Source organism: Malus domestica, chromosome 01 (assembly GCF_042453785.1).
Source record: "Malus domestica chromosome 01, GDT2T_hap1".
In the NCBI taxonomy this organism is placed as follows: Eukaryota; Viridiplantae; Streptophyta; class Magnoliopsida; order Rosales; family Rosaceae; genus Malus; species Malus domestica.
This window is the reverse complement of record NC_091661.1, coordinates 31064683-31084918: the sequence shown is the minus strand read 5'-3', so window position 1 is coordinate 31084918 and position 20236 is coordinate 31064683. Positions and strand designations below refer to the sequence as shown.

At 40.1% G+C, this 20236-nt stretch overlaps 1 protein-coding gene across 4 annotated transcripts; it reads left to right on the top strand.

The window, feature by feature from the left end:
* Nucleotides 1-2079: 2079 nt before the first annotated feature.
* Nucleotides 2080-12982, top strand: LOC103443818 (glutamate synthase [NADH], amyloplastic). 4 transcript variants are annotated; one of them, XM_008382716.4, is made up of 22 exons: nucleotides 2080-3032; nucleotides 3133-3252; nucleotides 3687-3800; nucleotides 4099-4251; nucleotides 4382-4482; nucleotides 4577-4673; nucleotides 5171-5280; nucleotides 5411-5514; nucleotides 5641-5820; nucleotides 5914-6257; nucleotides 6357-6427; nucleotides 6508-6977; nucleotides 7075-7944; nucleotides 8036-8190; nucleotides 8303-8464; nucleotides 8585-10162; nucleotides 10477-10692; nucleotides 10804-11072; nucleotides 11188-11493; nucleotides 11582-11849; nucleotides 11990-12247; nucleotides 12342-12982. In XM_008382716.4, exons 1-22 carry the CDS (start codon nucleotides 2655-2657, stop codon nucleotides 12642-12644), a joined length of 6627 nt encoding a protein of 2208 aa, XP_008380938.2. In that variant the 5' UTR covers nucleotides 2080-2654; the 3' UTR covers nucleotides 12645-12982. The 4 variants fall into 4 exon arrangements, with proteins under 4 accessions (XP_008380938.2, XP_008380944.2, XP_017190197.2 ...); XM_008382722.4 differs by lacking the exons at nucleotides 2080-3032; nucleotides 3133-3252; nucleotides 3687-3800; ... (1 more) ...; nucleotides 4382-4482; nucleotides 4577-4673 and adding an exon at nucleotides 4734-4876; XM_017334708.3 differs by lacking the exons at nucleotides 2080-3032; nucleotides 3133-3252; nucleotides 3687-3800; ... (1 more) ...; nucleotides 4382-4482; nucleotides 4577-4673 and adding an exon at nucleotides 4739-4794.
* The last annotated feature ends 7254 nt before the right edge of the window (nucleotides 12983-20236 follow it).

Genomic DNA, 20236 nt, shown 5'->3' with positions numbered 1-20236 from the left:
ATAACAATTCATTTTTTAAAAATGGAATCGAAATCTTGTTTATTAATCATTTTTAGCTTTCAATTTTCAAAGAAAATAAAAAATAAGTATTTGAGTTTTCAAAAATTGAGTTTAAGTTTCACTTTTTATTATTTTAAAAATTTAAAGTGGTTACTAATTGAAAAGTAAAAACAAAATTGTTATTAAACGACTCTTTAAGAAAAAATAACAAGGAAAAATTAAGCAATAGTAACTTTACTCATAGTTGGTAAACAATGACGTTGTTCTTTTTTTCTTCAGGGCATTAAAAATAAAGTTTGTTGCGCGCATGACCTACTGAGCGATATGGTATATTGACATATGTTGCTGATAGTTGTTAAGAGCGAGATGACATATAGACAATTGTTGAGTGTAGTCGACAAACCTTGCCGACTGTTGTTGAGCGAAGCATTTTGCTGAGCACCGCATGATTGTACACTAGCGATCGAGTAGCACCGAGTGAGACATTCGTCCGTTTCTTTTCCAGCATTCACGGGGTGTTTTGTCATCGTTTATCCATTTGTTCGTTCACTCATGAGAAATACATAGATGAGTTGACTTGAACATTTAATCTTGAGGAAAACACAAGTTATTTACATGATCAGAAAATATAAAATAATAATAAAAATGCTAACCATCTCAATGTCTTTTCCAACTAAATAAAAATCAAGCACCGCTGAACCAACTTGTCATTCATGACGGGTTACTTTTATTCCTGTTAAACTTCTTAAATTTGGTGTTTTGTCAAGATAGACTTTTCAAAATGTGGAGTAATTAAAACAAAATGTGGCAAAAGTTTCAGTCGATAGAACAATCCAGAAAGAGGGGTCACTTCTAATCTTATCGATCGTCATTAATTTTGTATTTAATTAGCAGATTACTAGAACCACAAAAAAAAAATTTCCAAATCGAGAAAAAGGACTTTTGAGCAAAGTTAATTAAAACCAACTTTTACTGTTGGCCGCGTATAAAATCTGCGGGCCGCGTATTTCGTCACTTGCGGCATCACTAAGAATTAGGTTAATTTACCAAATTAGCCTTTATTTATATGGAGAAAAATAAAATTCTGATTGAAAATTCATTTATTTATGTAATGACATAATTAGCGCACAAATATGATAAGGAAGAACACACAGATTAACACAAGGATAATGCATTGGTACTAAAACAACTAAATCATTTTTACTTTCACTATTAAAAAGACTATTTGTCGATCGTTATTTGATAGAGATGTAATAAGAAAAATAAATATATGTATTAAATTTCATGTTTGACACACGATAATCTTATTTTAATATGATGTTGTGGGCCGCCTTGAGGGTTGTACAAGTTGAATTAACAACCAATCTCTAACTAAGTAATCAATTAAATATTATCGATGCAATTTAAACTGGATTGTAGTTGAAACATAAAAGAAAAGAAAACATTTTGATTTCCAAGGACAAACTGGTCATTCAAGCTTGAAAACCCGGAATAATATGGAGAGTTTAATTTTCTTTATAAATAAAAAAACCTGATTACCGGTAACCGTCGTAGTTATCCAAATCAACAAATTACCTACATCTTTTTTTACCGCGGAGGTTCGGATCCGAACCTAGTCAGATCTGCAGGCTCGGATACAGCGTGAGGCGGCCTGACGCAAACAGAAAAACATCAAAAAGCAAAAACCCGCAACGAGTTTACCCATTTAAAGAAAAAAAAAAAAAACTTCTCTCTCCTCTATCTCAAACCCAAAGTATTTCACGCGGGCCCCAGCCATCAGTCATCAGCCATCAGCGGCTGTCGCGTGCCGCATCGGCTACTGCCCACGTGGCATTTCGCTCATTCTGAGCTGTACCCGTCACTTAAATAAAACAGTGCGTATTGTATTGTCGTTTGGTGATATTTTTCTTTATTTATAAATAAAAGATTTAAGATTTGATATTCGCAAAAAACGAAGTTGAAATTTTGAACTATACTATTAGTATTACTAGTTAATTATGAGATTAAGCCTGGCTTCACGTGATAATGTTATTTGTTTAAAAAACTAAATAAATGAAACGGTGAGCGTTTGGTAAATTTAGGCCTGGCTCTCTCCCGTTCCTGTGGTCCCCACACTCCCCTGTTTTTCTCTCTCTAGCACTTAAACACTCCGCTCCGTCTCTCTCTCTCTCTCTCTCTAGAAAACCTGCCTCTGTTTTTTTCTATAAAAACACCGCCCTGAGAGCCTCATAGAAACCCAAAAGCTGAAAGGGCCGCTCGGATACCTGGTTGCGCTGCCCCTCCTTCTCCCTCTCCCTCTCAGTTTTCTCTCACTATTTTCCGGGAAAATCACTTTCTCGCTTGCTTTCCCGGAAAATCGAGATCAGGAACAGAAAACACCGGCAAATTTGTTGACCTTTTCTCCCCTTCCAACTTACAGCCGTTCACCTCCCCAATCTCGAAACGGTGTCGTCTACAGATCTCAGAGGAAAACTTCAGTCGGTTTGTTAATCTGGATCTAATCCTGTGTTAGTCTCCTAATCAAGCTTTCGAAAACGGGATTAAGATTCCTGAAACGACTCAGATTCTAAGCACATATTTTATAAATATTTCTATATAATTATTATTATATATTTGCAAATTATCGGCATCCAATCCGATTCCATTTCTGAATAATGTTGGCGAGCACTGGCGGTTCCGTCGTTCAGCTCCGAGCCAAATCGTCACTTCTGCCGTCGCAGCTCAATGCGACGCCGGTAGCTCGGCTCGGCGGGAGCAGGGCGGCGGTGACTACCTGCTCTGCTTCCCGGAAATCTAGCAAGGCTCTGGCGAAGAAGTTCTTCGGGACCCGATTGAGGGCGTCCGGATCCGAGAGGCTCCATTTGTGGCGCTCCGACGGTCCAGGTCGCTCTCCGAAGCTCCGAGTCGTCGTACGCAACATGCTCTCCGCCGTTCCAGAGAAGCCCCTCGGGCTATACGACCCGTCGTTTGATAAGGACTCGTGTGGTGTCGGCTTCGTCGCCGAATTGTCCGGCGAGGTCAGCCGCAAAACGGTACGCCGTCGTGTTTGTTTATGCTGGTGGGAAATGAAAATTGCTAAACGCACGTTTATGGTATCGTTTTATTTATTTACTTTATTGTGTGTTTTTTCAGATTACGGATGCAATTGAAATGTTGGAGCGGATGACGCACAGAGGAGCGTGTGGGTGCGAAACGAATACTGGTGATGGAGCTGGGATTCTCGTCGGTGTTCCTCACGACTTCTACAAGGAGGTGAGGATTATCTCTAATTTTTCGGAATTTTTATTTATTTATTTAGTATTTTTTTGGTATTATTTTTGGCGGGTTCTAATGAGATTAAATATTTAATTTTGGTTAGTCAGTTGGTCAAGACCATGTGCTCTTAACTGAAATTCAAATCATTTTTCTCGTAGATTATTTCGTTATAAAAATAGAAAAATCTTCTATATGGATCATACCTTTTTCTGAAATTTCTGTTTCTGTTTAGATATTAATTTTTTAGTTATTTAAATATATTAAATGTGCATGGTAATTTTCTGTGATTTTTTTTTGAAGAAAAAAATTAGTATGAATTTGGGATTGAAGAACATTTAATTATTGTTGAATGTATCCACTTGAAGTTATGGTTTCATCACCAAGTTGTTCATGCTCAGCACTGATAGTTGTTGCGGGTTGCTCTTTTTCAGGTTACCAAAGATGCCGGGTTTGATCTTCCCCCGGCAGGGGAATACGCCGTTGGAATGTTCTTCTTGCCTGCATCTGAGAGTCGAAGAGAAGAAAGCAAAAGAGTATTTGCAAAGGTAATCTTATGATTCCATTGACGCGGAGCTTTATCACATTGTTGAACTCAATACATTTGTTTTAGTTGCTTTAGACAAATCTGGAAATGAAAACGGAATAATTTCATATAATTTCTTATTGGACGGCGTCCTTCAGAATTTTTTGTGGTGTGCATCAGTAGGACAATGCTTAATTTGTTTGTGTCATTTTGTTGTTAGGTGGATCTTTTTTGTGTAAATTTGTTAATTACTATCCCTAATTGTGACCTTCATTTCTTGTCCGATGGAATTTATGTGAAAATTCTTCATATGTTTTCAGGTTGCAGAGTCCCTTGGACACACTGTTCTTGGGTGGCGATCTGTCCCAACAGATAACTCGGACTTGGGGAAGTCTGCCTTGCAGACAGAACCTGTTATTGAGCAAGTGTTCCTTACTGCGACCCCAAGGTCAAAACTTGACCTCGAGCGACAGGTATTTTTTTCCATGTTGTGAATCAACCTTTGGAGGTCTAGTGTGGGGTTGTTTTAGAGGAAAAAAATGAGCAGTTTAATTTCATTTGTACCTAATAATATGATTCTGTTTTACGTTTCTTTCCTTCCAGATGTACATATTAAGAAGGCTGTCAATGGTTGCTATCCGAGCTGCATTAAACCTTGAACTTGGTGGCGCTAAAGACTTTTATATATGTTCGCTTTCCTCAAGGTTTGTTCTTTAGATATTTCGCATGCTTTCTTTTTCACGAAGTTTTATAATTTGTACGATCATTTAATTCAATCTGTTACTTGATTTTATGTAGAACTGTTGTGTACAAGGGTCAGCTGAAGCCCATTCAGCTGAAGGATTACTATTATGCAGATCTTGGCAATGAAAGGTTTACGAGCTACATGGCCCTGGTAAATATTTTATCCATTCACTTGTTTTGTTTCTCCACTAACTCCATGCTCCACAAACAGCGTGGGAACAACCAGTAACTGAAGAGGTGCAAGGTTGAGGAATGACTTCTGAGGCATTGAGGTTTGAATGATCTCTTAAGTTCTTCCACTCCCTTGATTACTAATTGAAATTGGATGCTGGATTGGATGCATTGGGTGAGTTGGTAAGAAACCTCATTATCAAGTAAATCATGTTTGCAGAAACTTGGTGCAGTGCTCTCTATGATCAGTTGTTGAGGATGAAAATTACGAATGAGTGGTGAAAAGGAAATTTTGTTTGGTCGAAGTATAGCTTAGGGTTTCAAATTGTACTTGCCCTGCAGTATGCTTTTGACTGGAGCTGCCTGAACACAATTTTGTGTTTGTTGTTTTAGGCTTTTAGCATCGGGTTTCCATATTATGAATAAAGAATATGGAATTGTACATGATAATATTTGTTCTTTTGATTATTTGTGCAGGTTCACTCTCGATTCTCAACAAATACCTTTCCCAGCTGGGATCGCGCTCAGCCTATGCGTATTATTGGCCACAATGGTGAAATCAACACCCTCAGAGGAAATGTTAACTGGTTTGTTTTTTTTTTGCCGTTAGTGGGTTCTGTATACATTCCTGCTCATTCATTTGATGTCTTGTGTGCCTCATACCCTTGTCAATATTGGATGTTGTAATTTCCTGACATTCTTGTAAAATGTACTCAGGATGAAGGCACGTGAGGGACTGCTTAAGTGTAAGGAACTTGGTCTATCAGAAAATGATTTAAAGAAGCTGTTACCCATTGTGGATGCCAGTTCTTCGGATTCAGGTGAGTTTATAAAACTTGAGTTAGCATGTGCATGCACGTCTACATTCTTTTAAAGCGACAAGAGCCTGTTTGGTTATTGGTTCCATTTTGGGTGTCTGATTGTACAATCACTGGTCCATAACGCAGGTGCTTTTGATGGTGTTCTTGAGCTTCTGGTTCAAGCTGGAAGAAGTCTCCCTGAAGCTATTATGATGTTGATTCCTGAAGCATGGCAAAATGACAAGAACATGGACCCAGATAGGAAAGCACTGTATGAGTATTTCTCATCTCTCATGGAGCCATGGGATGGGCCAGCTCTTATATCATGTAATATATGCTCTAAAATGTTTTTGACTTGGTAATACATTTACATCAGTTACTACTTTTGTGTACTTATGTTCTAACAAATAATTGTTTCAGTTACTGATGGACGCTATTTGGGAGCTACACTGGATCGTAATGGACTCCGACCTGGTCGATTTTACGTCACCCACAGTGGACGCGTTATTATGGCCAGTGAAGTTGGCGTAGTGGACATTCCACCGGAAGATGTCAGCAGGAAAGGAAGACTTAACCCTGGAATGATGCTTTTGGTGGACTTTGAGAACCACGTTGTTGTGGACGACGAAGCCTTGAAGCAGCAATATTCCTTGGCAAGGCCGTATGGGGAGTGGCTTCAAAGGCAAAAGATTGAGCTCAAGGACATTGTAGATTCTGTTCATGAATCTGACAGGGTCCCTCCGTCCATAGCTGGAGCTATTCCTGTAAGTTGACTTAACTATATATGCAAGTCGCCTTTGTTGTTTTTTCTTAGATTTTGTTATGTGGTCGATTCTGACTTTTATATATCATTTGTCTTCTAGGCATCTACTGATGATGAAACCATGGAAAACATGGGAATCCACGGTTTATTGGCACCACTGAAAGCTTTTGGGTATGTGGTTCTTGCTTGTCTTACCTATTGTTATGGCCTTTGGGACTTTCATGTAACTGAAATATTTACCCACTCTGCAGTTATACAGTTGAATCCTTGGAAATGTTGTTGCTTCCCATGGCAAAAGATGGTGTAGAGGCTCTTGGGTCGATGGGAAATGATACCCCGTTGGCTGTTATGTCTAATAGAGAAAAGCTTACATTTGAGTATTTCAAGCAAATGTTTGCTCAAGTAACAAACCCCCCAATTGATCCCATCCGAGAGAAGGTAGTAACTTCTATGGAATGCATGATTGGTCCAGAGGGTGATCTGACAGAAACCACCGAAGAGCAATGTCACCGTCTCTCACTCAAAGGTCCTCTTTTGACCATTGACGAAATGGAAGCAATCAAGCAAATGAACTATAGAGGTTGGCGCTGCAAAGTTCTTGATATAACTTATTCCAAGAAACGTGGTAGGGAAGGATTGGAGGAAACCTTGGACAGGATTTGTGCTGAAGCGCGTGAAGCAATAAAGAAGGGATATACCACACTTGTTCTTTCAGACAGAGGTATGGCCTGTTTATTTATATTACCATTGAGTTGAAAACTTTTAAGTACTTGATTTACAACTATGTTTTATTTACTTGTCGCTGTTTCAATGTGCAGCCTTCTCCCCAAAGCGTGTTGCAGTAAGCTCCCTCTTGGCTGTTGGCGCTGTTCATCAACATCTAGTCAAAAACCTTGAACGCACACAAGTGGGGTTGATAATTGAATCTGCTGAGCCACGTGAAGTTCATCATTTCTGTACACTGGTTGGCTTCGGTGCAGATGCTATCTGCCCATACTTGGCTATAGAGGCCATTTGGAGACTGCAGGTGGACGGAAAGATCCCACCAAAAGCTAATGGGGCAATATACTCCAAGGATGAACTGGTTAAAAAGTACTTCAAAGCAAGCAACTATGGAATGATGAAGGTTCTTGCCAAGATGGGGATATCTACTTTGGCCTCTTACAAGGGTGCACAGATTTTTGAAGCTTTGGGTCTTTCATCAGAAGTAGTTGAGAGGTGCTTTGCAGGAACCCCTAGTAGAGTTGAGGGTGCAACATTCGAGATGCTAGCTCGCGACGAACTTCATATGCACGAGTTGGCATTTCCCTCTCGAAGCTATCCTCCAGGAAGTGCCGAGGCAGTGGCACTGCCAAATCCTGGGGATTACCATTGGAGAAAAGGTGGTGAGGTTCACCTAAATGATCCTTTTGCTATAGCGAAGCTTCAAGAGGCTGCCAGAACTAACAGTGTTGCTGCATATAAAGAATACTCCAAGTTCATTCATGAATTAAATAAAGCCTGCAATCTCCGGGGTCTTTTGAAATTTAAAAACACAGAGCAGCAGATTCACTTGGATGAAGTGGAACCTGCTAGTGAGATTGTTAAACGGTTCTGTACCGGTGCTATGAGTTATGGATCAATATCATTGGAGGCGCATAGTACACTGGCCATTGCTATGAACAGAATTGGAGGAAAGTCAAATACAGGTTTGTTTTTCAAATCTTTACTTGGAACTTTTCTAATACATCAACTGTTGCTTCTTTATATTGCTAATGAATTTTTTTTCCCTTCCTAAAGGTGAGGGAGGCGAGCAACCATCTCGTATGGAGCCTCTTTCAGATGGTTCACGGAATCCAAAGAGGAGTGCAATTAAGCAGGTTGCCAGTGGGAGATTTGGAGTTTCAAGTTACTATCTGACGAATGCTGATGAACTGCAGATAAAAATGGCTCAGGTATATAATTATATATACACTGGACCTTGGATTTTTCATCTATTTTGTCCTATGTTCCTACATTAATTGTTTCTTGGAGTTAACATAAACTGAACTTATTTGTCTTCCACAGGGTGCCAAGCCTGGTGAAGGAGGTGAGCTTCCTGGACACAAGGTTATTGGAGACATTGCAGTTACGAGGAATTCTACTGCCGGTGTGGGTCTTATCAGTCCACCTCCCCATCATGATATCTACTCAATTGAAGACCTTGCGCAATTAATTCATGATCTTAAGGTACATTCCGTTTCAATAATGAATCCTATAAACTGCTTCTCCTGCTGTGATATTGCTTCTACTGCTTGTGGAGCAATGCATTTTTAATTTGAATCTTAATTCTGTTCTAATGATCTGCAGAATGCTAACCCAGCAGCTCGAATTAGTGTCAAGTTGGTATCGGAGGCAGGTGTTGGAGTAGTTGCTAGTGGAGTTGTGAAGGGGCACGCAGACCATGTTTTGATCTCTGGACATGATGGAGGCACGGGGGCCTCTAGATGGACAGGAATTAAGAATGCAGGGCTTCCATGGGAACTTGGTTTGGCTGAGACCCATCAAACCTTGGTTGCTAATGATCTTCGTGGCCGGACAACTCTCCAGACTGATGGCCAACTAAAAACTGGAAGAGATGTTGCCATAGCTGCACTTCTTGGTGCGGAAGAGTTTGGCTTCAGCACTGCACCTCTCATAACCCTTGGCTGCATTATGATGCGGAAGTGCCACAAGAACACATGTCCTGTTGGCATCGCAACTCAAGATCCTGTACTTCGTGAGAAGTTTGCTGGAGAACCTGAACATGTTATTAATTTTTTCTTTATGATAGCTGAGGAACTCAGAGAGATTATGGCGCAGCTTGGTTTCCGTACTATAAATGAGATGGTTGGACGTTCAGATATGCTTGAAGTTGATAGAGAAGTGACTAAAAACAATGAGAAGCTTGACAATATTGATCTATCTTTGTTACTTCGACCTGCAGCAGACCTTCGGCCTGGAGCTGCACAATATTGTGTTGAGAAACAAGACCATGGCTTGGATATGGCTCTTGATCACAAGTTAATTGCTATGTCTAAAGCTGCTTTGGAAAAGGCTCTTCCTGTATATTTTGAGACACCAATTTGCAATGTGAACCGTGCTGTTGGAACAATGCTTAGCCACGAGGTGACAAAGCGTTACAACAGGGCAGGGCTTCCTGCTGACACCATTCATATCAAATTTAGTGGAAGTGCAGGGCAGAGTCTTGGAGCATTTTTGTGCCCTGGAATCATGCTTGAGCTTGAGGGTGACAGTAATGATTATGTTGGTAAAGGTTTGTCTGGTGGAAAGATTGTAGTTTATCCTCCCAAGGGAAGCAAGTTTGACCCAAAAGAAAATATTGTCATCGGTAATGTAGCTTTATATGGTGCCACTAGTGGTGAGGCATACTTCAATGGAATGGCAGCAGAAAGATTTTGTGTTCGCAATTCAGGGGCTAAGGCAGTTGTCGAGGGTGTTGGTGATCATGGCTGTGAATATATGACAGGTGGCACTGTTGTTGTGCTCGGGAAAACTGGCAGGAACTTTGCTGCTGGTATGAGTGGTGGCATTGCCTATGTTTATGATGTGGATGGACAATTTCGGTCTCGATGTAATCCTGAGCTTGTAGATCTTGATAGACTAGAAGAAGAAGATATTCTGACTCTTCAAATGATGATACAACAACATCAACGGCACACTAACAGCCTGCTGGCCATTGAAGTACTGGCTGATTTTGAAAATCTTTTGCCTAAGTTTATCAAGGTTATTCCAAGAGAGTACAAGCGTGTTCTTGCAGATATGAAAGAGGAAACCAAACAGGTTATAGAGCACGAGGAGGAAGATGAGCCAGAGCTTGAAGAGAAAGATGCTTTTGAAGAACTTAAGAAGTTGGCGGCTGCATCTTTAAATGGGAAATCCAATCAGGTAATTGAATTATTTACCCTTATATAAGCATGAATACGCATCTCCCTTTGACTTTCTCCCTCTCTCCTTTTTGTTAGACAAACAAAAGAACTTTTGTTTTGTGGGGATCTCCCTTCTGATTTGTTTTCATGAGTATAATGTCAGTTATGTGTGGAACATCTCTGATCTTAGCAGCATTCACATCGGTTTTGTTCATATCATTACAAGTGTAATTGGTTTAAAATTTATATACAGAGATATGATTATTTTGAATTTGCATCCCGGTAATCTCAATGGATTCTGTAATCTTATATGAGAGTTGAATTTTGCTGAAGGTAGAAGATGCTGAAGCATTGAAGAGGCCTTCTCAGGTCACTGATGCTGTTAAACATCGCGGTTTTATTTCTTATGAGCGCGAGGGCGTTCAATATAGGGATCCTAATGTTCGGATGAATGACTGGAAGGAAGTTATGGAGGAAACTAAACCTGGACCACTTGTGAAGACTCAGTCAGCCCGTTGCATGGATTGCGGGACTCCTTTCTGCCATCAGGTAAGAACTTGTATATTTTTGTTGGCTCTTTTACCTGTTATCTAGAATTATCTAGCTATGGACAGACTATCTCTACCAATTACTGAACATGTTCTTTTAAAAAATTTGCAGGAGAACACTGGATGTCCTCTTGGTAACAAAATACCAGAGTTCAATGAGTTGGTGTACCAGAATAGGTGGCATGAAGCATTAGAGAGACTTCTTGAGACCAATAACTTCCCCGAGTTTACTGGTCGGGTTTGTCCGGCACCATGTGAAGGTTCTTGTGTTCTGGGTATTATTGAGAATCCCGTATCTATCAAAAGCATAGAATGTGCCATCATAGACAAGGCTTTTGAGGAAGGGTGGATGGTGCCACGACCTCCCGTAAAGAGAACTGGGTATGGTTTTCTTCTCATCCTAAGAGTGATGCTATCTTGTATTGTCGGAATAAATATTTCATTTCGCAAGTTTTCTGTGCATGAATCATTAGTTTGATATTTTTTGTAATTGCAGGAAAAGGGTTGCCATTGTAGGAAGTGGGCCAGCTGGTCTAGCTGCTGCTGATCAGCTAAACAGAATAGGCCACACAGTGACTGTGTATGAGCGTGCTGATAGAATCGGAGGGCTCATGATGTATGGAGTTCCTAATATGAAGACTGATAAAGTGGAGATAGTTCAACGGCGGGTTAACCTTATGACTGAGGAAGGTGTCAACTTTGTGGTTAACGCTAATATTGGAAATGATCCTTTGTACTCACTTGAAAGGCTTCGAGAGGAGAACAATGCCATTGTTTTAGCTGTAGGAGCAACGAAACCAAGGTAACTTGTAATTCTAAATGCTGAATATGGTTTATAGCAATGATTCTTTCATTTCATGAAGTTTTATTTATTTATTTTTTTTGTGCAGGGATCTTCCTGTACCAGGGAGAGAGCTGTCCGGAGTACATTTTGCAATGGAATTTCTACGTGCAAACACCAAGAGCTTATTAGATAGCAATCTCGAGGACGGTAACTACATTTCTGCCAAGGGGAAGAAAGTTGTGGTAATTGGCGGAGGTGACACTGGCACAGATTGCATTGGAACATCTGTTCGCCATGGCTGCACTAGCATCATAAATCTGGAGCTTCTCCCTGAGCCACCACGAACAAGGGCTCCAGGAAACCCTTGGCCACAGGTTGGATTATTGTAAAATCTTGTGTTTTTCGTTTTTAACTCACTCTTGATTGGATGCGCTGATTAACCAAGTTTTTTGTGACGTTGAATGCATATTATTACATGTCTTGCGTATTTATTTTCTTTACCTTGTGTTTGCAGTGGCCTCGTGTATTCCGTGTGGATTATGGGCACCAAGAAGTTGCAGCTAAGTTTGGCAAAGATCCAAGAACTTATGAGGTGCTGACAAAGAGATTTGTGGGAGATGAGAATGGGGCCGTGAAAGGACTCGAGGTGGTACGTGTCAAATGGGAGAAGGATGAAACTGGGCGGTTCCAATTCAAGGAAATCGAGGGATCTGAGGAGATCCTCGAGGCTGACCTCGTCCTACTCGCAATGGGGTTCCTTGGACCGGAGGCGGTTAGTATTTTAATTCCTATCCACTGACATTCAGGCTTTCTTGGAAATTCGAATACATGTTTTGCTCACTAGGCTTTTCTGTGTTCTGTTCCAGACGGTAGCAGAGAAGTTGGGTTTGGAACGTGACCAACGCTCAAACTACAAGGCGGACTATGGTCGGTTCTCAACCAATGTGGATGGGGTATTTGCCGCTGGGGATTGCCGGCGTGGTCAATCCCTTGTGGTGTGGGCAATCTCGGAGGGAAGGCAAGCCGCTGCACAGGTTGACAAATACCTCTCGAACGAGGAAGAAGACCGCACCATCAGCAACGGGAGCCACCCAGATCTTAGCAAGAGGCATCAAGACCTCAGCAAGAGAAACCCAACCGGTAGCAGTAAACACACAGTGATGACATAGACGACTCGACCATCATCCAAGATTATTATTATTAAAGAACCTAAACAGCAGCAGCAAACATCATACGCAGATCGACATGTTTCGGTTTCGGAAGGATTTTTCGCAATCGATTCATGGATTCACCACTGCGATGAAGCTGAGGCCGGAGGTAGCAGCAGAAGCAGGAGGTGGTGGCGAAAAAATTAAACTAGTTTGCTGCGGGAGCTGGGTGTAGGGGTTTTAAAATATATTAATTTGTTTATAGTTTTTCCCGGGTCTCTTTGCGTGGTTATTATTAAAAAAATAAATGTACAGTTTTGGTTCTTTACCAATTATTTAAAAAATATTATTAAGGGAAATATTATGTTTAAGAGCAGATAATGAAATTAAAAGCTGAATTATGAAATTAATGCTCAAGGCCAAGAAATAAATTTTCTGTACAAAAAATGTACATTTGGCTCCTTAATCATTCAGTTAAAAACATAATAACAAACATCATTCGATGGTTTGATCTTCTTCGTTGCATCTGAGCTTGTAAGTTTTTGTTTCGTACATTCTCCTTCAAATGCATCCGCCCAACTGCAAAATGAACAAAATCATCGCACCGGAAAGATACTACATCCAAATATGTTGTTATAGAAAAGTAATATTTTGCTCACAAGTATAGCATCTATTTCGTTGGCTGTGACCGGTGTACGTTCCGGCTGAAGAGAAGCTTTGCCTCCGACCGCCGTGTTTTTCGACCGTGCGGGGACATCTGACCCAAGCGCCGATTCATGTTGAGTTTTTGAAGCAGAACCTAAACAGATAAAACAAAAGAGAATCATTAGGCTTTCATCCAAGTTTCGAAAAAAAAACTTGAGTAGATATGTCTGATCACGTCATCCGTAGGGCACATGTCTCTCCGACTTCGTATTTTTTAACATTGACTAAATAATCATGTAATTTCCACCCAAAAGAAACACAAAAAAGTAAAAACAGAGTGAGAAAAAATGTGACACTGAACTGGAAACAGATTTGCATAGAAAGTGATACTTACCTGGCTTTGAGGATTTCGGGTGCCTTTGTGGGAATTTTATGCGTACAATCCTCTTCAAAAAATGCCCTTCTCCTCCCATCTCTCTCTCTCTCTCACCTTTTATGTTTTGGGTTATCCACATGTTGGGAATTCTTGGTTGGTCTTTATTCATCAACAATTTAATTGTCTTTTGGACCACTTGCCCAAACAAGCCCACTGTGGGAGAAATCCATATTCCTTGTGTACGTTGTCCAACCACGTCATCCGTCAGACACAAATAAACGGAATATTAGGCTAACTTTTGCTCAAAGAGAATGTAAGAGAAGTTTTCATGTCTTACAGTCGAAATCAAATGGACTACTCGACCCACTTAAGGAAGGAGTATTGATCTTTGTATTACAGTTGTACTGCATGCAGTCAAGCGGTACGGTGAATATGATAGGAAAAAGGATCTGCACGATGTACGATGAACAATTATAATCACGAAAATCCTAGGATCCTTAGAAAAAGAATCGAACGAGGATCCTTTTCCGATATGATAGTGCACCTAATTTGACCATCAGACACAAAAATTATTCCAAAAAAGAGATTCACTTGTTTGGACACGTGATGTGGTGCGCCGTGCGTACGGAAGAAATTTTCCCTATTTAGGCCCAATATAGGCGGCCCAATAAAACTTAGACAACCACCACGTGGCTCCGCAACTCCACGACACGACGCCGTATCAACAGCCACATTGCTTCCCCTCCTGCCTCCTTCCTATTCTATTTCATCCCTCCTTCGCAGGCAAGGAAAAGGAAAAGGAGGACAGAAATCAGCAAAGATGGCGATCAATCTGGGCCGTCTATTATCCTCAACGACCATCCTCTCAACCTCCACAACCGAGCCTCTAACTCGCGCCGCCTTCAATTCAGTGAGTCGGCTCCTGTGCTCGTCAGCCTCGCAATCGCAGCCCCAGCACGAAAAACCCAGCAAGGAGCAAAGTGAACCCATCGTAGAAAAACACGAAAATCAAGCTGAAGAAGAAGAACACGACGACGACGACGATGGCTTGGTGAATAAGGAGACCGGCGAGATCGGTGGCCCCAGAGGGCCGGAGCCCACGCGTTACGGCGATTGGGAGCGAAACGGTCGGTGCTCTGATTTTTGAGTATTTTTTTTCTTCCAGATTTGACCACATCGTGGTAATAATGTTATGTAATTTTGTGTGAAATTTTAGCTTGGAATTGGATGAATGAAATAAAAATGGTGATCGTAATCTCTGGTTATTTGTTTGTATAAATTTGCTAAAATTAACTCGAAACGGCACCAGACGAAAACCAGAACGAAGAAACTTGGAAGGCGAAACGTTTCGACCTTCACTGAGTTGGGCCTGTTCTAGGTTTGGGCCTGATGATATTATGGGTTTTGATTGGGCTTTAGTCTTATACATGTACAATTAATACTTGTGAGCCCGAAACAACTTTAGACTTAGTTGGAGAAAAATCTTGTATACAACCGTTACACGTAGTACTCACGCACATTTTGCATGCATGTCAATTGGACCACCCCTTTTATTAGAACAATGGATATTATTTAGACTAAGGAGAACAATTGATATTATTTAGACTAAGGAGAAGGGGGTGAGCTTATTTTCATAAACTTGTCTCGCAGGCGTGTGCAAGCATTGTATAATACTTGACACTTACTCCTGTTACTGATAAGGGATTTGCACTAGCCTCAATTGTCAGGTATAGGTCATGGGCGGATTCTGTGCCGTTTAGAAAGAATAATGCTACACTTACTTTCTATTTGTATCGTCATTTGTGTCATTTTTCTAATAGAGGTAGAGTTCATCCACATACGTGGGTTTCCATCTCTATTAGAGAGAATACCAATGTTGGTATAAATAGATGGTAAAGTTGCTTTTTTCTTTTTAAAGGGAGACAATTGGTGGCAAGCCAAGGTCATCCTCCCATTCTGAGCTCGGTGAGGCTACAGGGAATTTCACGTTGCTCGTGGCCACAGTCAAGTAAACTCACCAGCTCAGAGCATCGAACCCGATATCTCCCACATTTTTGGTTTATTGGATAGTTGTAGTCTGCGCCCTTACTACTGAACCACTCGTTAAGATTTGCCTCCTGCAGACGACCGATTTAGGGGTGGTTTGGGAGTGAGGTGCTTAAAAAAAAAGCACCCATGAAAAAAAGCTGTGAGGGTTTTAGGTGTTTGGTAAACTGAAATAAAATGGCTTATTTTGGAAGCTGCTGTGAGAATAAGTTGAAATCAAAGGAAAAAGTTGAAGCTGCTATTTGCAGCTTGGGAAAACTGGTTTTTTTTCAAAGCACACGGAGCTACAGTGCTCCTTTAATGAAAAAACCCACTATCAGACTGCTTTTTTTTTTCCAAAAGCACTTTTACAAAAAAGTTTACCAAACATTGTGCTGATTTATTTCACAGCCGCTTATTCTCACAACAGTTTTTTTTCAAAGCACATCAATACCAAACCAGCCCATCAAATCCCAACCTTCCGTTCTTTTAACTGGAAACAAGCGGCTCTGATTTGACTTCAAAAGAATGGGTGCAGCAAAGAGTGAATCTCGTAGAAGTTCGAGCTCAGTGGGCGTGGAGACGACGATGGTGCCGGTGAGGTTTTGATTAGGGTTCAGGGACCTCACCTGACCAATTGGTGGCCCTTTAAAGGCTGAGACGGCGTCCGTCGACAATGTGGGTTTGAACGTATTTAATGTGATTAACCCTTTGAATGGAGCAGAAGTTACCTTTGTATAGAGGCAAAGTTGGAGAAGATTTCTTCACTTTGGCCAATGTGGGTTTGAACGTATTTAATGTGGTGTTGCCGCTTGTCGCATCGTGTTTGGCTCCAAGTTGGAGGGAAATCTCACATTAGTCATGGGAATAGCCCCAATTCCGCAGTCCTTTTCAATTTCGTCCGTAAGTACGTACTACAGGAAAATATTCACATGTTAATGCAGTTTCAAAGTGTTTGATCCAACAAGTTATTCCTTATCGAATAGTATGAAGATTGGCATCTCATTTACTTTGTAATTGGTAACTGGTTTCGTCTATTTGATTTCTTTTGTTCACTAATCTGAGGCGAAGTATATAACATCACTGTATCAGTATATCTAAAATGATAAAGGCACTGGTAATACACCTAGGGAAACATGAATGTCGAATTTCTGTTTTCGGTTGGTTCTTATGAGGCAAATGAGCTTCATCATGCCATCCCTGTTTTATTTAGGACTTAAACATCAATTTTTGTCCGAGTTTGCATATCATTGTTTGCAAGTGCTTGTTGAGATTCTCCATCAGTTTGGTTGTATTTGGCAAGATAAGGAAATCAGTCGAATATGGCGTGACATGTCTTATTTATACCTTATGGGGCTCTCTTCACTTGGTGTCTGGTGCCCTTTGATGGTCATATATTTCCTAGTGCTTTGTGTGACTCAGACTGAGTTACAATTGACTCGGGTCTGCTCTGTTTCCTGCTATCTGTAAATTACTAAATTTTATCCCTTGTATTTGTGCAATAATTTCTTTTCTCAAAAAAAAAAAAAAAAAAAAAAAATTGTGCAATAATCTCTTGTTTAATGCAGTGTCAATGAATTTGATGTTTATTCGTGAGTTAAACACTTGAATTTCCGTTTCTTATTATTTGTATTTTGGCTGTTGTCGGAGCAGTTATGCAGTAGCATTTTTTTTCCGGGTAGTCTACTAAGTTCTGTACGGTTTTCTGAACTCAGTCTTAGAATTTGACCTGGTTCTCTTTCTGTGGAATTAGTTGGAAACTGGTTACATGCTTATGTGCGTTTGGAACCCTAGTCCTTCGAGAATGCTAACGTGAAAATAAATTCTAACTGGCTTTGATCGGAGATATTTGGTAATACATGTCATTGTTCCTTTCTCATCTTCATGTTATCATTGTTCCTTTCTCGTCTTGTTGTTGATTTCTGAAGTGATGTTCTTAATGCCCTTGAAATTTTTACGTAGTTTCGTTCACTATCAAATGTATCATCATGAATGCTGTAGAAAAGTATATAATAAAGTGACACAAGCACTGGTAATGCACCTAGGGAAACATGAATTTCACACTGTCCTGGCGACCCGTATGGTGTCTGTTTTTAGTTCTGCAGATGTTTAAGCCTTTATAGTTTTGGAGCTTGTTCTTTCTGTTTTTGGTTGGTTCTTACGAGGCAAATGAGCTTCATGTCATTCATGTTTTAGTTAGGACTTAAACATCAATTTTCGTGCGAGCTTGCATCTCATTGTTTGCATGTGCGTATTGAGATTTCATCATTCAGTTTGGTGGCATTTGGCAAGATAATAATTCGTTATCACTGGATAAGAGACGCTATCGAGAACAAGTTGCTACAGCTGAAGAAGATTCATACCGATAATAATTCTTCAGACATGTTGACAAAGGTAGTCACAAAATCAAAGTTGGAATTCTGCATTAAGGCTGCTGGGATGAACTCCAGGTAACTTGGAGTCATGATCGGAATTCCTCCCTCATGGACTGGAGGGGGAGATTGTTGGTATATGGTCCAGCACATGATGAATGTTCTAGATTATTCTAGTAAGCAAGTGAGATGACTGGAGCATGCTAGACAATTCTAGCATGTTATTAAGTTGATGGAAGAAGCTAGAGAGTACTAGCTTCCTTGGTTGCAAATGGAAAGATCTAGAAGCTACAATTTTGTGGCTAGTCTAGATCTTTCTATGCTAGAGGTTTGAAGAATACACTAGAAACTAGTAGAATGCCAAACCCTCACCTATAAATATGGGTGTGATGTTGTAGTGAAGTAACCAATCAAGAACCAAATGTGATTAGCAAAGGATCAAGTCCAAAACTAGAGTTCCACTCCAAGAGTGAGAGTGAGAGTGTTCCATTACACATTGTGTGAGTGAAGTTTAGAGTGATAGAAAGTGTGTGTTATACTTTCTTGTATCCATCAAGCCTTGTCTTTGGCTTGGTAAGACTACTCTTGTTGTACTCATCTTTTTCATATAGTGAAGATTGATCCTTGTTTGGTGGACGTAGGCATAAATTGCCGAACCACATAAATTCTTAGTGTCCATTTTCTACTTTACCTTATGCATTCTCTATCTTGTAGTACCGACATTCCTAACACTTGGTGCTGCGCAGCCCTTGGGTGGACCATGTCCCTGATATGTAAACACCAACCGTTGAATTTCAGGATGATCAATCTACAATTTTATTTGATGTTATTCAACTGCCTAATTAATGCTACCTGCATAACAATTTGGCCCCTAACCACTATATATAGCTCTAGATGTGATCTAACCCTTTGAATAAATAGCTTGACCATTTCAAGTTGTGCTTGCCTCAATATGACGCAAAATACAACACATCTCAACTGTGCATTCATCAAAGAAGATCCCATATGAAACTCACAACATTGTAATTATTTGCATCGATCTTTAAGACCATTTAGATGACTGGAGGTTCTTATACGTCACTAGAGTAATATCAGTGTGATGATTTTATAGGATTTATACTCACTCGAGGATATATACAGGCTTAGTGACACCCAAATATATATTTTCCCCAAGAAGATGATATGAACTTTGTCTATCTAACAAAACATATTTAGAATGTTAGCGTTAGTCCTTTTGACAGGTAGTATCGTTAGAAGAAAATGTTTGTGTTCAATGGTACGAGGTGTTTAATTGATAAGAGAAAAATAGAGAAGGTTATATTAAGGGTATTATAAAACAAAATTGCTTTGCTAAGGTTCTCATTTTGGGGACTTGTAAGCAGTGGCGGAGCCATAATTTTGGCTTAGGAGGGGCCAAAAGTCTCACCTTAAAACGCTCTTCTGATTTAAGAAAAATATGGATCTGATATGTCCTAACTACAGACCACCATCATTTGGGTTTGGCATGTTTTCATTCTTATCATCCTCTTCCTCAACTCAACCCCCATGCCTAGTGTCATAACTGATCAGATTCAAAACAAAAGTAATAGTATTAAAAGACTCCAAGGAATATACCATAAAAAATAAAAGTAAAAATCAGTTCTCTCGCAAACTTCCTCTCTCTCCCTCTCCTTATCATTTGAGTCCCTCAAAACTCACAATGATGTTGGTTAATTGCATAAGAGTCACCAGCCTCAAATCGAACCTAGTGAAGGAAATAAGGAAAATTTCTAGTTGAGGTTCTAATACCCTAAAAAAGCTTTGGAAATAGGAGGGATAACTCTAGTTTTTTTGTTTTTTGTTTTGGTGCGAAAAAAATATTAGGGTAGGCTCGGGACCATTTTGGTCCCTTTATGGCTCCGCCCATGCTTGTAAGGCCTTTTTTTTATATATAAGCCCTTGGATTAATCTGATGGTAAATTCAGCTATACATCAACTTAAATAATTCCTTACACCAAAACACAATAATTCAGCAAAAATGATTAAATTAAAAGAAAATTCTCACGAGAAAACTCCATCTTCTTCCCCTACTGTCTCTCTCCTCCACATCCCCTTCCTCCTCCATCTCTCTTGACATTCACTCCCCTTTCTAATCTTGAGTTTTTTGTTTTCTCCTTTTTGCGTATGAAAAGGGAGAGGGACTTGTTTCAAATTTG